The 14,197-nt window shown below is 39.2% G+C and overlaps 1 protein-coding gene across 5 annotated transcripts in view; it reads left to right on the top strand.

Annotated features, from left to right (window-relative positions):
- trrap (transformation/transcription domain-associated protein) overlaps positions 1-14,197 on the top strand; it is a 125,791-nt gene that overhangs the window by 90,715 nt on the left and 20,879 nt on the right. For all 5 annotated transcript variants that reach the window (XM_065242539.2, XM_065242538.2, XM_065242537.2 and 2 more), the window contains exons 58-62: positions 3,389-3,584; positions 3,750-4,015; positions 6,596-6,696; positions 9,847-10,048; positions 12,311-12,472. In XM_065242539.2, the coding sequence (XP_065098611.1) occupies positions 3,389-3,584; positions 3,750-4,015; positions 6,596-6,696; positions 9,847-10,048; positions 12,311-12,472 (927 nt within the window). The remainder of the gene's footprint in view (positions 1-3,388; positions 3,585-3,749; positions 4,016-6,595; positions 6,697-9,846; positions 10,049-12,310; positions 12,473-14,197) is intronic.

The following is a 14,197-nucleotide window of genomic DNA, read 5'->3' as shown; positions in this document are numbered from 1 at the left end:
TATTTGTCGTTTGGTGCAAACGCCATGTGCAAATTCATCATTCAACCATTGCTGAGTGTTTTCTTTAGAAAGTGGAGGCAGTTTAAAATTACCTTTGTTTCCAACGTCACAAACATGTAACCAATCACATCAACACAGTTGACAGCGTGGATCATTAATTCGAGTCATTGATATTATATATATGGATGCCATACATAAAAGACTCTGAAAGCGCTGAAACGATTGCAGCCCTGCTGGTTCAGCTCTGCTTATGTGCTGCTTACAGCTGTTAACATCAGCGCTAAAAGATTAGTGCTGCAAACGTGGATTTCACGTATGCATTTTGTGAAACCGAACTTAGCAGTCATTTGTCTGAAACTGACGAATGTAGCATCTATTTACATATTCACAGATCCACATATACTAAATGAGGCAAGGGTGTAGATTCACATTCAAGCGGTTTTAAAACATTAAGCAATTACTGTGGCAGATAAAACTTAAACACATGCTATAAGAAGGCTTAAAGAGTTTTAACTCATACAAGTTTTAACTCAGACTTTAAATATATGTAATGCATGACCAAGCACAAGTCAGTATGCAAAGATAGTAAAAAAAAACAATCGTACTTCAGTAATATGATGATGTCATCACTGTTGGTTACATTTGAATGCTAAACATTTAATTAATGTCAGACAATGGCCGATTTTTTTTATTTATTTTTTTATTCTTAAATTATTAAAAATTATAGTTTACAAAAAATAGATGGCACACCGCCAGCAACTAGCAACGGCAGAGGGACGCAATCTCATTTATTCCAATGAAAGCTTGTTGACTTCCGAGGAGACGGGCGACAGTGACTGTTGACGATAGGAAGTGGGTGTGTCCAGTGCTTTAACAATGTTGAGAAATGTTGAACTTTTGATAGTTCTTTGTCACATTTTCTAGTTTGATAGAAGCACTGAGTATCCATTTATAGCACTTAAATATGGAAAAGTCAGATTTTCATGATATGTCCCCTTTAAAATCATGATATGTCCCCTTTATAATTGTGGCAAGGTGCACTTCAGGCTACGCACAACCTATGCACTACAATACATTTCAATCAATTTTGAAAATAGTCTGCATCTTTAACCATATTTTTTGTGCATTTACACCAGCTATTTGCACATAGTTGGACGCTTGAACATTTGAGTTTACTTGCGTCATTCGCGCGTGAAATTCTAGTCATTTTGAGACATTCACGCGAACATTTGCATCATGGGAGGGGCTTCTGCGACTCCTGTAATCACATCACTACTTCAGCAAGGTCCTGATTGGTTAACGCGGTGCGGAAATTCGCCGAAGTGAAGATTTTTCAACACGCGCGTTTCCCGCGGCAACGCTCAATTTCAGTTTTGTTTGTACTCGCGCTTTGGTCCGCAACGCAAGCCTCCGTGGATCGCGCGCGCGTCTCACCAAACAGATGAGGCGTTTATAGTTGACGCACTCCCTGTTGCACTATTTTTTTAACCGCCAGGGGGGCGACATGAGCAATCAAGTCAAAAACAAACACAAAGAAGCGAATAGAAGTCGTCGTCCACTGGAACAATCCTGGTGCTTGTAACATATGAGCTTGATATATAAATATGAGAACATGAATAAAACAACAATCTCTTAAATATGTCTTTATTAAACATTATCATTTAATTAACATTTTTACTAAACAAACAGTACAGACATCTTAAGGTTTGTATTTTATTCCTCGTCCAGTGGTTCATTCAATACAAATATAAGCCAAACATTTTGAATCATGTAAACGAATTCGTGTTTTAAACTGCAAAGTTTCCATACTTTACTTCCAGAGTGTCAAATAAATATATACATTGTTTTGCTTGGATTGATAAAAGAGATACATCACATGCTTGCCTGCTCGGACAGAATCGCCTCGTGTTCGGTCATTTTTGGATGCGGAGCCGCGCGCACAGTTACAAAAAATGCCGTGCACACCTCCACGCGAAATAGGGTCTCGCACACCAAACGCACACGACCGCCCACTCCGCATTGACGTTATTTTTGCCACGCGCACCAACGCGCCTGTGCGGACGCGGCGATTATAAACTAAACATAGCTGAACGTGTCACCCGCGCGTTCCTCCCCATTCGTGCCGCAGAATGCCTAATCGCGTCTTTGCATTGACTTAACATGTAAGTCACTCACACTTGCCGCCTCTACCGCATCTGGTGTGAACCCTGCATGGGTTTAGGGTTTAGAAAAAGAATGTTGGAGTAAGATCAATACAGTAAAGCCTCATAAGCACTGTAACAACAGCAGCAAAAAAGAAAAAGCTGCTCTTAACAGACATAAACAGCCACTCTTTGGTGGCTTTTTTTGTCAGACCCTTAGAACTTCAGTTGATGTCCCAAAGCAATTGACTTCACTGATAACTGAATTTACTGATAACTGTATCTGTTTACACCTGCACTCTTGAATGCAAACATACCAGAAAACCAAGTCCAAGAGATTCAGACGAGAGAGAGAGGGAGAGCGAGAGAGAGGCCCAGTTTTAAATGGCTTGTAATTACTTTTCTTCATCAGATAGTGTTTGATTAAATACCTGCAAGAAAATTAAATTTACATGATGAATGGGCACTTCGAATGAAGGTTATAATGTGCCATCAGCTGATATTAACAGATAATTGTGAAAAATATTGTATTGCCTAATTTATTTTGTTTTGGGGGATTTGATTTGGCAAGTCCATAGACTGATTTGAGACATTTATCTTGTAAACCAGATATCAATGTTGAATGGATTGTTTTTTTTGATGCGTGCATGTGTGTTTGGAGGCTGCCGTAATTCATTATCCTGGCTGATGCCAGCTACTCGTTGAATGCATAGTAAACAGCTAGAATATAGCTTCTCTCTCCTATTCATAGAGGCCTGTGTAGCCTTTAAAAAGTGCACCTTTATCAGAAGGTGTGTATTTGGAGCCTCATATGTTAAGGTCAAGCATCAATGGTTTGGTTTGTAAGGAATGTCGAGCGATTTTCAGGGTCGTCAAAGTCCGTATTCTGTACTGGTGTCGCCTAATAGTTGCCTGAGAGCGCAATTACGCATTAAGGGAATAGACGCTTCTCTCCTGCACTCCTTCTCCAAGTAAATGGCTTTTAAGACTCTTTGATCCATCCATTCGCCCCGCCACCTCAAGACTTTGTTACTACGCATTTCTTTCTCAATAGGAATCTTAAGCCTGTAATACAGTCACAGTAATGGATTTCGGAGTGCTGTGCGTGTGTGATATTTGGCTCCTTGGATTGAGTTCTGATGTTTCTTTTGAAGAGGGCTTGTGCAGGTTTCATCCTTCCATTAAATGTTTAGTGGTAGGTGCATTGAGATTCTTATTTGTTTATTTCTGGCATATTTTCACCTCAGGCCGCCCAGCAGATCATTGAGCTACAGGAAGCTGCGCAGATTAATGCAGGACTTCAGCCCGCCAACCTGGGCCGCAATACCAGCCTCCACGACATGAAGACCGTGGTGAAAACCTGGAGAAACAGACTACCGATTGTCTCCGATGATCTCTCCCATTGGAGCAGCATTTTCATGTGGCGGCAGCACCACTATCAGGGTATGCTTGGGGCATGTGTAAAAATATGCACATATGATGATCATTAATGACTGGAATCTATATTTTACTGCAGATGTACCGTACTGTTGAACTTTGCAAGTTATTACAGTATTACTATATTGTACAGTTATTGTGTCTAAAAGTAATCCATCTTTTGTGTTGCAGCCATTGTGACTGCTTACGAGACCAACACGCAACACGACCCAAACACTAATAATGCCATGCTTGGCGTGCACGCCTCCGCATCAGCCATAATTCAGTACGGAAAGATCGGCCGGAAGCAAGGGCTGGTCAATGTGGCCTTGGACATACTGAGTCGCATCCACACCATCCCCACTGTGCCTATTGTAGACTGCTTCCAGAAGATCCGCCAGCAGGTTAAATGCTACCTGCAGTTGGCTGGAGTCATGGGCAAGAATGAATGCATGCAGGTGAGTGAACTATCAATCTCTCCAATATGATTACATTTATGCATTTGGCTAAAGCTTTTGTCCAAAGCGACTTGGGGGCATTTACACAACACTGCAAAAAAAAGTAAAATCGTTTTGCATTTTGATCATTCGTTGTTCTTAACGTTATTCCTCGAGGTCCCACTGCTCTGCACATTTTGTAGGTCTCTTTTATCTGACAGACTCAGTCCATTTCATTGAGATCTCTTCTAATGAGCTAATGATTTGAATCAGGTGTGTTAAATAAGGGAGACATACAAAATGTGCAGGGCAGTGGGCCTCGAGGAATAATGTTAAGAACCACTGGTTTAGACTACATCGGGTTGTTGAGGGCCTGAAAACGCCAAGTGTTTAAAGTGCAAGTTTTTGAAAATGATACCATTATCACACCAAACTACAAAAACATATATTTATAAAACATTGATGTTATGACCATGCTATGACCATATTATATGTTCAGAGATTGTGTGATATTGCCAACTACTGGTAAACTAGGATTGCTTTAACAACGTTGTTGTTTTTTACCCAAACATTTTTTTAAGCGCGAAAGAAATCTTTTTTTAGTTTGTAGTATGTTGTTGTGTAAATGTAATGTACCCATTAGTATACCCGAAGTACCAGAAGTATAGTCCATTTTTACGCATCTCAATGATCTGCATACGCATGCCGCAATTTTCGTCATCAGAAGAGTATTCCTGTACTGTGCCCTCATCGCCAGATTTTTCAAACCTTGCGTATATTGAAAACGTATATTGTAAACGTAGGTTGCGCATGCGCGTACAAGATTATGTAGTATGTAGGCCAAGAGTGGTATTGCAATTTGTCACAATACGTATGCTTTGCAGTCAATTGTGTATGTACACTCGGGTCCTCTTAAAAAACAGACTATACTCTGAGATTTACAGTGCATTCATACTAAATGTTTTTTTACAGTATGTAAAAAAATGGGTATCGAACCCAAAACCTTTATGCTTATGCAGTGCTATACTAACTGAGCAATATGAGTGTTGGATATATGGTTCTAAATGTTTCAAGTTTATCTGTTAATAGAAAAATATTTTTTATAATACTTTATACAATTAATATTATGAATTTGTTGAAAGCTGGCAACTAGAAAATGGAGCAGTTTTTGTGTTGCAATATGAATCTGTATCTATATGTGGTGTATTGTGTCGACCCACCTGCTCATTTTACTGTTGGCTGAAGTCTCTTAATCGAAGTAACGCGGCTCTCATTAGGCTGAGAGTGACTGTGGTGCTGTCAGAGTAAGAAATGCGTTCCAAACAGTGTAAGGAATGGAGTGCTAGCTGCAGCATTCGCTTAAGCCTGATTAATGGAGCTGCCTCAGCTGAGTTCAAGTCATTAAACTACCATTGGATTTAATAGGTCTCTCTCTCTCTCTCTCTCTCTCTCTCTCTCTCTCTCTCTCTCTCTCTCTCTCCCTCCTTTTTCATTGTTCTGGCACACTCTAAAGCCACTATGGCTCACCTGGCAGTCATAGATTGAGTTATAGAGATGCTATAGCTGATATATACTCTGTTGACAGTGATGTTGACTTTTTATGTTTAGGAATTCTAGGTTGGGAAAATACACGCTGGGCCAGTCCAAAAAATATATTATTCATGGTGTCAACTGATCCTGTAAACACGTTATGCAAAATGACATTATACAAGTAATTTTAGGCTGTGATAGATATTAAATAAGAGAAGAGGCTCCTGTTAAAGGAGTAGTTAACCCAAATATGAACATTCTCTGATGCCATCATTATCATCTTATACAGCATTTAACATGGCAAAGGGCAAAAATAAAAACGCATACATCCATTAATAAAGTAATACAAATGACTCCAGTGAGTTAATATATGATATATATTTGATACATATTACATATGATACATTTGTGAGACAAAACAGTTAAATATTTTGAGCTTATGTTAAATCTGATTGGTTCTTGTGTGCTGTGTGACAAAATACACATATGACAACTAGTCATGAAATTTGACATTTTGACATGCTGATGTATTTGAACTTGCTATACTGATTTACAAAATGATGACTATATACTGTAACTTCAAAATTCCCCAAGGATATTGTTTGCGTTGGTTGCACTGGGGCCTACAGGTGAATGTAGTATGTAACCTAGAAAATGCATTGCGTTTTGTCGCAGTGTGCATGTGTTGAATGTCTGTGTACATGTACCAGTCAAAAAACTATACTTTGTAGGCTGTGCGTTCATTTGCAAATGTTCACACAAGCGTGAAAATATAGACTATGCTCTGGGCTTTACATGACAGTATTTGATTATATACCTGTAGATAAATAGTATTGTTTACTAATGTTTTAGATACTGTTTAATATACTGAATCTTAGTTCTTGCATTAAAAAATTTCAGTTTACCTTGCAACAATTGTTTTTTTTGTCAAATCATGCAATATAGCATTCTGTTGAGTAAAAAAAACAGATGCCCTGTTTTTTGTTAGTTGTGAAATTATTCTAGAATATGAAAAATTCATATCCGTAAAATATATGAGCATTTTAAATGCAATCATTGTTGTATTGTCAGGGTCTGGAGGTGATCGAGTCCACTAACCTAAAGTACTTCACCAAGGAGATGACTGCAGAGTTCTACGCACTCAAGGGAATGTTCCTGGCCCAGATCAACAAGTAAGCGAGTTGATCCCTGGCTTTGTACATCTTCTCTCCCCTTCTCCCTGTCACTTTTTTGAGAATTCTCAATTTACACATTGTCTGTCGTGTGAGTCTGAAATTAAGCAATGAGAGCGACAGAAAGATCATAAGAGCTCTCTTTTCAAAGTCATTATGGATGGGATAAATAAACATCTGCATGTTTGTGTCACTAATCATCACGGTTAAACCTTAGACCAATAATGAGGTCAAAATAGTCGTTTGCAGTCAATATGAAACTATGATGGGTAATTAACCTTTTATGGTAGAGGATAATGGAGCCAAACTCACAATGAGTGATTGTCTCTTACTGCACTTCTATTGACCGCCATTGAGTTGATCAGTGTATACTGATGAGAAACTGTCATTAAATTGGTTCACGTCTCAGAATTCAGTAGATTCATAGTGCATTCAGGTCAGGGGTTTTAAATGGCAGACATTAAACAAACAGATACAGATACAGATCAATGATGGATACGGATTTCCATGAAGATTGAAAGAATGAGAGTGCCTAGTTAAAAATGTGTACACAAAGTGTTATGAAATATTCGAAGAGCTCAAATATAAAAGCCGCTAAACGCTACCTCTGTCAAAAATTAAAGTCATGATTTTGGTCGAATGCTCTTAGTGCTTATTATACGTTCATCAAATACTTTTGTTTCAAATCTACTTAATCCTGGCTTAAGGTCATTCAGAAATACTGATTTGTTGGCAGAATCCTTTTTTCAGCAAAGTCCTCTAAGTGCATGCAATATATTGGGATATTGACAATTTTTTTGCCTTTTACTTTCATTCAGAAAGGACAGTGAAGAGTGACTCTGTTTTTTTTATTGGACATTTAAACATTTGCCATGTCAAAATATCTAAGAATTTAAAGAATATGCTGACCTTTAAACACCGCCATGACGGCTCTGTCTGTGATATGATATTTTCTGTTTTCTCTTTATACAAAGATAAATAAAAGAAGCCTGCATGTTTTTTTATACCATGTCGCATTTGATTTGCAAATGTTAATCATGTTTTGGAGCAAGTCCTTTTTAGCGATAATAGTTTTATCTTTTCCTTTCCCTTTTAGCTTTTAAGCCAAAACAGATTCAGAAATTGTAAGCTTGGTCATAGATATGTCTACACGAATGAATACTAGAAGCTATCGTCTATTTAAACAACATTAAAATTATTTGTTAACTTAAAGGGATATTTCACCCGAAAATGGAAATTTCGTCATTATTTACTCTCATGTTGTTAAAAACATGTTGTACTTTTTTTTATTAACATTTAGAAGCTCCATTGACTTCTATAGTAGGTAAAACGAATAATATGGAAGTCAATGAGGCTTCTGATCTGTTTGGTTAAAAATATTCCTCAAAATACCTTCCTTTGTGTTCATCGGAACAAAAAATTTATACAGGTTTGTAACAACATGAGGGTGAGTAAATGATGAAAGAATTTTCATTTTTGAGTGAACTATACCTTTAAAAGATCCAGCCAAAAACATTATCATCGCGTCATTGAACCATAAACTAATGTTAATGAAAACCCCATTAGCAACACCTGAGCTCAGTATAGACCCCACATCTTCATCTTTTCCACATTGTGGATGAATTGATGGCGACCCCAGAGCCCGGCTCTGTATTGAAATAGCTTATTAAATACACATGCTGAATAATTAACTCAATAGCAATTTGCGAAATCTCTTCGATCAGCAGAACTTTCCTCCGGTCTCAGCAGGGCTCTAATGCAATCATTACATTTTTACTCTCGGTGAATATTAACATAGGGATTTGATAAAGCAGCGGAGCTGTCGAAAGAAGACGTCTGACTCTTGACTGGGCGTGGGGACTTCACATGCTCTCCAGGCTTGACTTTCAGTAAAGGCCAAGAGTAGAAACACATTCCACGTGTCCACAACTGACAAAACGCTTCAGTGGAGTTGGGCTCCCCAGACTCCCATCGCAATCAAGTGTAATTCTGTTGCTTGCCACGTACTCATTAAAAGTTCCCATTATGCGTGATTGGTTTAGTAGGTGTGTCATGTTGGGGTAACATTTGGGGATGTGGCGGTGAGGAAGGAGGCCTGATGACTCAATGTTATAAAGGCCTTTATGAGTCTCTCTTAGATTCTATTCTTAAACTGCTTCTATAAATGGCTCAGGAAAAGATGCTCTCAGGGGACAAATACCCAAAGCTCTTAAGTGGCTGAATAAACAAAATATTGGACTCGGTCAGCTGATTTTACATAGCTTCAGATAGAATAGATCCGTTCTCAGTCACGTTCCTTAAAGGAAAACACCAACGTTTTTCAATATTTTACTACGTTCTTACCTTAACTTAGACGAATTAATACATACCTATCTTTTTTAATGCGTGCACTTAATCTTTGTACAGCGCATTGTGAATAGCATTTAGCCTAGCCCCATTCATTCCTTAGGATCCAAACAGGGATGATTTTAAAAGCCACTAAACACTTCCATGTTTTCTTTATTTAAAGACTGTTAAATGAGTAGTTACACGGGTAAGTATGGTGGCACAAAAGAAAATGTGGCGATTTTTTTTAAACAAATAAAAATGAGAACTAGTTATCTCTGTTCTTTTTATTTGATATATTTGTATGTTTATATATTTTTAGAAGAAAAATTTCCTGGAAGGCATTTTGTGAAAATCACAAAAAATGCTGTTGGGCAACTTTTCAAAAAATGGATGATGGGTAATGAGTTAATGGGGAAAACATGGAAGTGTTTGGTGGCTTCTAAATTCATCCCTCTTTGGATCCTAAGGAATAAATGGGTCTAGGCTAAATGCTAACACAATCATGACGAGCTGAACAAAGATTAAGTGCACGCATTGAAAAAGATAGGTTTATATTAATTTGTCTAAGTTAAGGTAAGAACATAGTAAAATATTGAAAAACTATGGTGTTTTCCTTTTAAGATCCTTCTCAAATTCGAAGTTAAATGCTCGTTGGAAATGCCCGCAATAGACTGATTCATAATTATGATTTGATGTACCTCCTGTTTATGATTGTGATCATTTACTGACCCAAGCTTAATGGGTTTATTAAATCATTGTGATGTTAAGAACCTGATGGTCTACATCTTGCTTAATTTCTTTAATCTTTCCCTCATCCTCCAGGTCAGAAGAGGCAAATAAGGCATTCTCAGCTGCCGTGCAGATGCATGATGTTCTGGTGAAAGCTTGGGCTATGTGGGGTGATTACTTGGAGAACATCTTTGTCAAAGACCGCCAGCCACACCTCGGTGTATCTGCCATTACTTGTTACCTACACGCCTGCCGTCATCAGAACGAGAGCAAGTCCCGCAAGTACTTGGCCAAGGTAAGATCTCTTGCTTGTTTCAACTTGGCTAGGTCTAGAACAGCTTACAGCAGCTATAGGATGTGCGAAACAATTTTTTCAGTTAGGTTAGCTTGAGATCAAGATCGAGATTTCTTATTAGGTGTTTGTGCTAAATGCAGAAAAGAACACAGAGGTCCTGGGGCAAAAATTTACTGGTTGTTTGCCAGACACAGTATATTAAAAGTGCTTATGGGGCAGGATGCTAAATTAAACTGCATGAGTTGAAAGACAACTGCTTTGAGGAAGCTAAATATTGTTGTAATTACTAAAAACTGACTGTAAATAAATACGCTCTATAAGATTTTTGGATTTGGTGGATCGTGACTGTATAAAATAAGTACATACTGTCTGTGACGTCACCCGTAGGTTTCTAAAGAGCATTTTTGAAGCCCAAAGTAGGCGGAGCATGCCATCACCATCTTGGCAGCGTGTCACTTGCTAATAGTGGAAAATGGGCAAAGAGGTGGAAAGTGGGTAGCGCTGAGGTGCCTGGTTGCTGAAACCACGCCCATCTCACTTGACAGTAGTGACAGCATTGGCAATTCCCCTGGCACTCAAGTGTCCAAGCCCTCAATTATGCAAATCTTTAAGGCTTAATATAATTTAAACGGATGAGTTACAAAAAATTCACCCCCCACAGTTGTCATGAAGGGCAACATTAGCTATACAGACCAAATGCACTTTTGGACCAGGCTGTTAACATTTATTTCTGCTGTAAATTTGGGCATTTTAACATGTGGGGGTCTATGGGATTAACTCTTTATTGAAGCCAGCCTCTAATGGCCAGTCAAATAATTTCAGTTTAAGTCACTTTACTGTTGACAAGAAGTTTGCCCTCGTGACCCATCCAGTCCCACACATAAAGTAAGTGGCACAAATGGGCACTCTTGATTTTCTTTGATTCTAAATTGTGTGCTGAGGGTTACCTAAAAAGCTTCTCAGATACCCAAAACGTGTCTCTTAAATAGTTTATCACCCATCTTGAGTGTGTCATACGTGCCCAGCAGACTGACTCCTTCAATTACCAGATCCACCAGCAGCACCGTCCTGCCCAAAGGTTAAAAGCTTCATTCCACCTTTGTCAGTCCAATCTACGCTGTTCTCTGTAGCCTGACCCCTTGGAACGACTGCATTTATAAGACAACCAATAAAACACCCCGTGAACTCTCCCTTGGGTCGTGACCCGTGAACAGAGGGGTCATGGTGGCCCGAACGCACACAGCAGGTATGGCTGATCAGGGCACTGGGTGAGCTGAAGTTTGCAAAGTGAACAACATGCACTTGGTTTTGTTCTTCTACAAGAATAGGTAACATGGTTGGCAGAGATGCACAGAGACCTTGTATTAATGGGGCAGCATCTTTTTTTGACAGGCCTGTAATTAGTTTTATCATTAAACCAATTTACCATAACACAGAGGCAAACTGTGCTCTCATTTGTGGTCCAATAAACCCATTCTGCTCTCTGATGGCTTTGTTAAATGGAGGGCATATCCGTGTCCCAAAAACATGCGTCACCATGCGCTGCTTCTAAATTAATGCAGCTGTAGCGGAGGGATGCGCCACAGTCGGACTGATGAACTCCCAATGATGTATGTAATTATATTATTAGACCTGATGATGGCTTTTGTATGGATATCATACATGTGGCGGCCCGCTCTCTGTCGAGCAGATCAAACAGCTCCACACCATTTGGCCTTTTCCTTTTTCCTCTGTGGGTTTTTTAATGCATGGAGCACATTAGATTACGTCTGGAGTGCCGCTGGCCACCGAAGCTTTAGAGACGTTGGCATAGTTTACGCGTGATTAATGAGAATAGCTGGTAATTATTTGCAAGCCGGCCGGTGTCCAGAGCTTAATGTCTCCATCAGACCTCAACCCAGATGGAGGTTTTGATCTGTTCCCATTCCTCCAGCCTCAATACCAGAAGAGCGAGAGGAGGCAGCAAGCGACTGAGATGATTTTTACAAACCATTAAACCCTTGAGAAGCTATTTCATGGAGCTGATGGCCTTTGCTTCGAGCGCTGATGTACTGCTTTACTTCAAAATGAAATGCGTTACCTGACCTGTCAGTCTCATGCACGTGTGTGTTCTTCCTGCTGTAGACGCTACAGAAAGCTTTAGACTGGCGCGGGACAACATCCAATATGTTCATGTCTCACTTACTAGTTTTCTGTGACTCTTCACCTGCTGAAACTGATTTCTACATTCATTTCTTTATCTGTCTGTCTCTTCTTCCTCAGGTTCTGTGGCTGTTGAGCTTTGATGATAAGAATACTCTGGCTGACGCTGTGGACAAATACTGCATTGGAGTGCCGCCCATCCAGTGGTTGGCCTGGATCCCCCAGCTCCTCACCTGTCTGGTTGGCTCGGAGGGGAAACCGCTTCTTAACCTCATCAGCCAGGTTAGATTTCTCATAGTACCTTTTTGTTAGCAGCACATTCATATTTAAATAATATATGCTTGTTGTTTATTTGCAAAATGCTAATTGGTTTTCGGAGTTAAAGAAATGCATAAGAGGACTTCATGATTATTTCTTTTGCTCTTAAGTAAGAGACAATCTGCAGTCAGTACCCCCTTTGTCAAATTTATACTATTAGTGCTTCCCTCTTCCCTTTTTAATGAATTATGCAAAACATTGTTATTAAGTCAATATCAAACGCTCTCAAACTGTGGAAACAGAACCACAAATTAAACAAGAGACTAATTTGCCTTCCTTGATGGAGTATTATTTCCAAGCCATTTCAAAAGCTCCTAAACTTCAAAGAGGAAACATCTGCTCCAGGGGCCTAGAGAGAGACAGAGTAAGAGAGAGGGAGAAAATTTTTATTTGGACGTAAATGAAAAGTTCACCCAAAAACGAAAAATCTGCCATCATTCACTCATCCTCATGTTAACCGTTGACTTTCTTCCATGAGACATTTTGAGGAATGAATTGGCTCCTCCTTGCGCTTTTTTAAATGCAGATAAAACAAAATCTAAGCCATTTTTCGCTTATCTTGACATCTATCCTAGTTTTTTTGGCATCTTGGTGAGAGTTCATGAGACGTAGCATATCATTCAGACATGTTTGGTGAATTGGAAAGCGAATTCGTTGGAAAGATCTCTTTTAGAAGAATCATTTGTTCACAAATTGGACATTGCAACTACTTGCGCCAAGGAGAGTTAGTATGGAATATAGTTGGGAAAGTTTGAAAGATCTGGCAGTATTCAAATGAATATAAATAAATAAATTTCTCCTGTAGAAATAAAGTAGATTATTCGGTTTGGGAATGAGATGATGAATAAATAATGCCATAAGTGATTTTCTTTATTAGACTATTCCTATAGCCTACTTGAATAAATGGTAAAATCCCTCTCTTATTCACTTGACTCATTTCAAGTGCGTTTTGGATGCAGCTCTGCCTCCTGTCTCTCCTCACGTACACTCTTCCAACCACCGACTCCTAATCTCCCGGTTTCAACGCAGACGCACCCATGCACTGGAAACGCTTCACTTTGAGATTAAGTACACTCAAATCCCTGATAAGCACCAAATGAAATGGATATGTTTGTGCACCGTAATCTCAATTAATGAAGTTGTCAAGGCTGTTTCGGGAATGACGCCTGCCCTTGTTGAAGGATCTGTTGGTCTGATCTAAAGCACAGATAATGGGTGAAAAGGTAGATGTTTTGTAAAACTCTTGAGTTTCAAGCGAAATCTTCGATGGATGAAACACTTTTATCTTGGACTCTGAATTATTTAGCTGTGCTCCTCTTGGTGGGATGTTTTAAAAACGTTTGCTAAAATATTGATGAAGGTGAGCTGTGGGGTGCCTTCAGATGAAACGGAGGCGAGGAAAACTCAACGCCTTTATACACGCACACATGCCCTTAAATATGAGGCTTTTTCCCCGGTTTTTTTTTTTTTTTTTTTTTTAGGGGAAGTCTCTTCCCCTTTCCTCTCGTTCATTTTTAATACAACACTTAACAAGCTCTTAACGGAAGGTCTTGGCCATTGCTGCTTTTCGTGTAAAAGCCCATCTGGATTGGAAGGTGTCTCTTTACGCCTAAAGGCCAGTCTGCTTTCTGCAATGTGTTTGACGGAGATCAAGTTTCTTCTCTAATGGCCTGGGTGCTGTGAGATTTG

This window comes from Paramisgurnus dabryanus, chromosome 1 (genome assembly GCF_030506205.2).
Source record: "Paramisgurnus dabryanus chromosome 1, PD_genome_1.1, whole genome shotgun sequence".
NCBI classification, from domain to species: domain Eukaryota; kingdom Metazoa; phylum Chordata; class Actinopteri; order Cypriniformes; family Cobitidae; genus Paramisgurnus; species Paramisgurnus dabryanus.
Note: the sequence above shows the minus strand (reverse complement) of the source record. Positions and strands in the feature narration are given on the sequence as shown.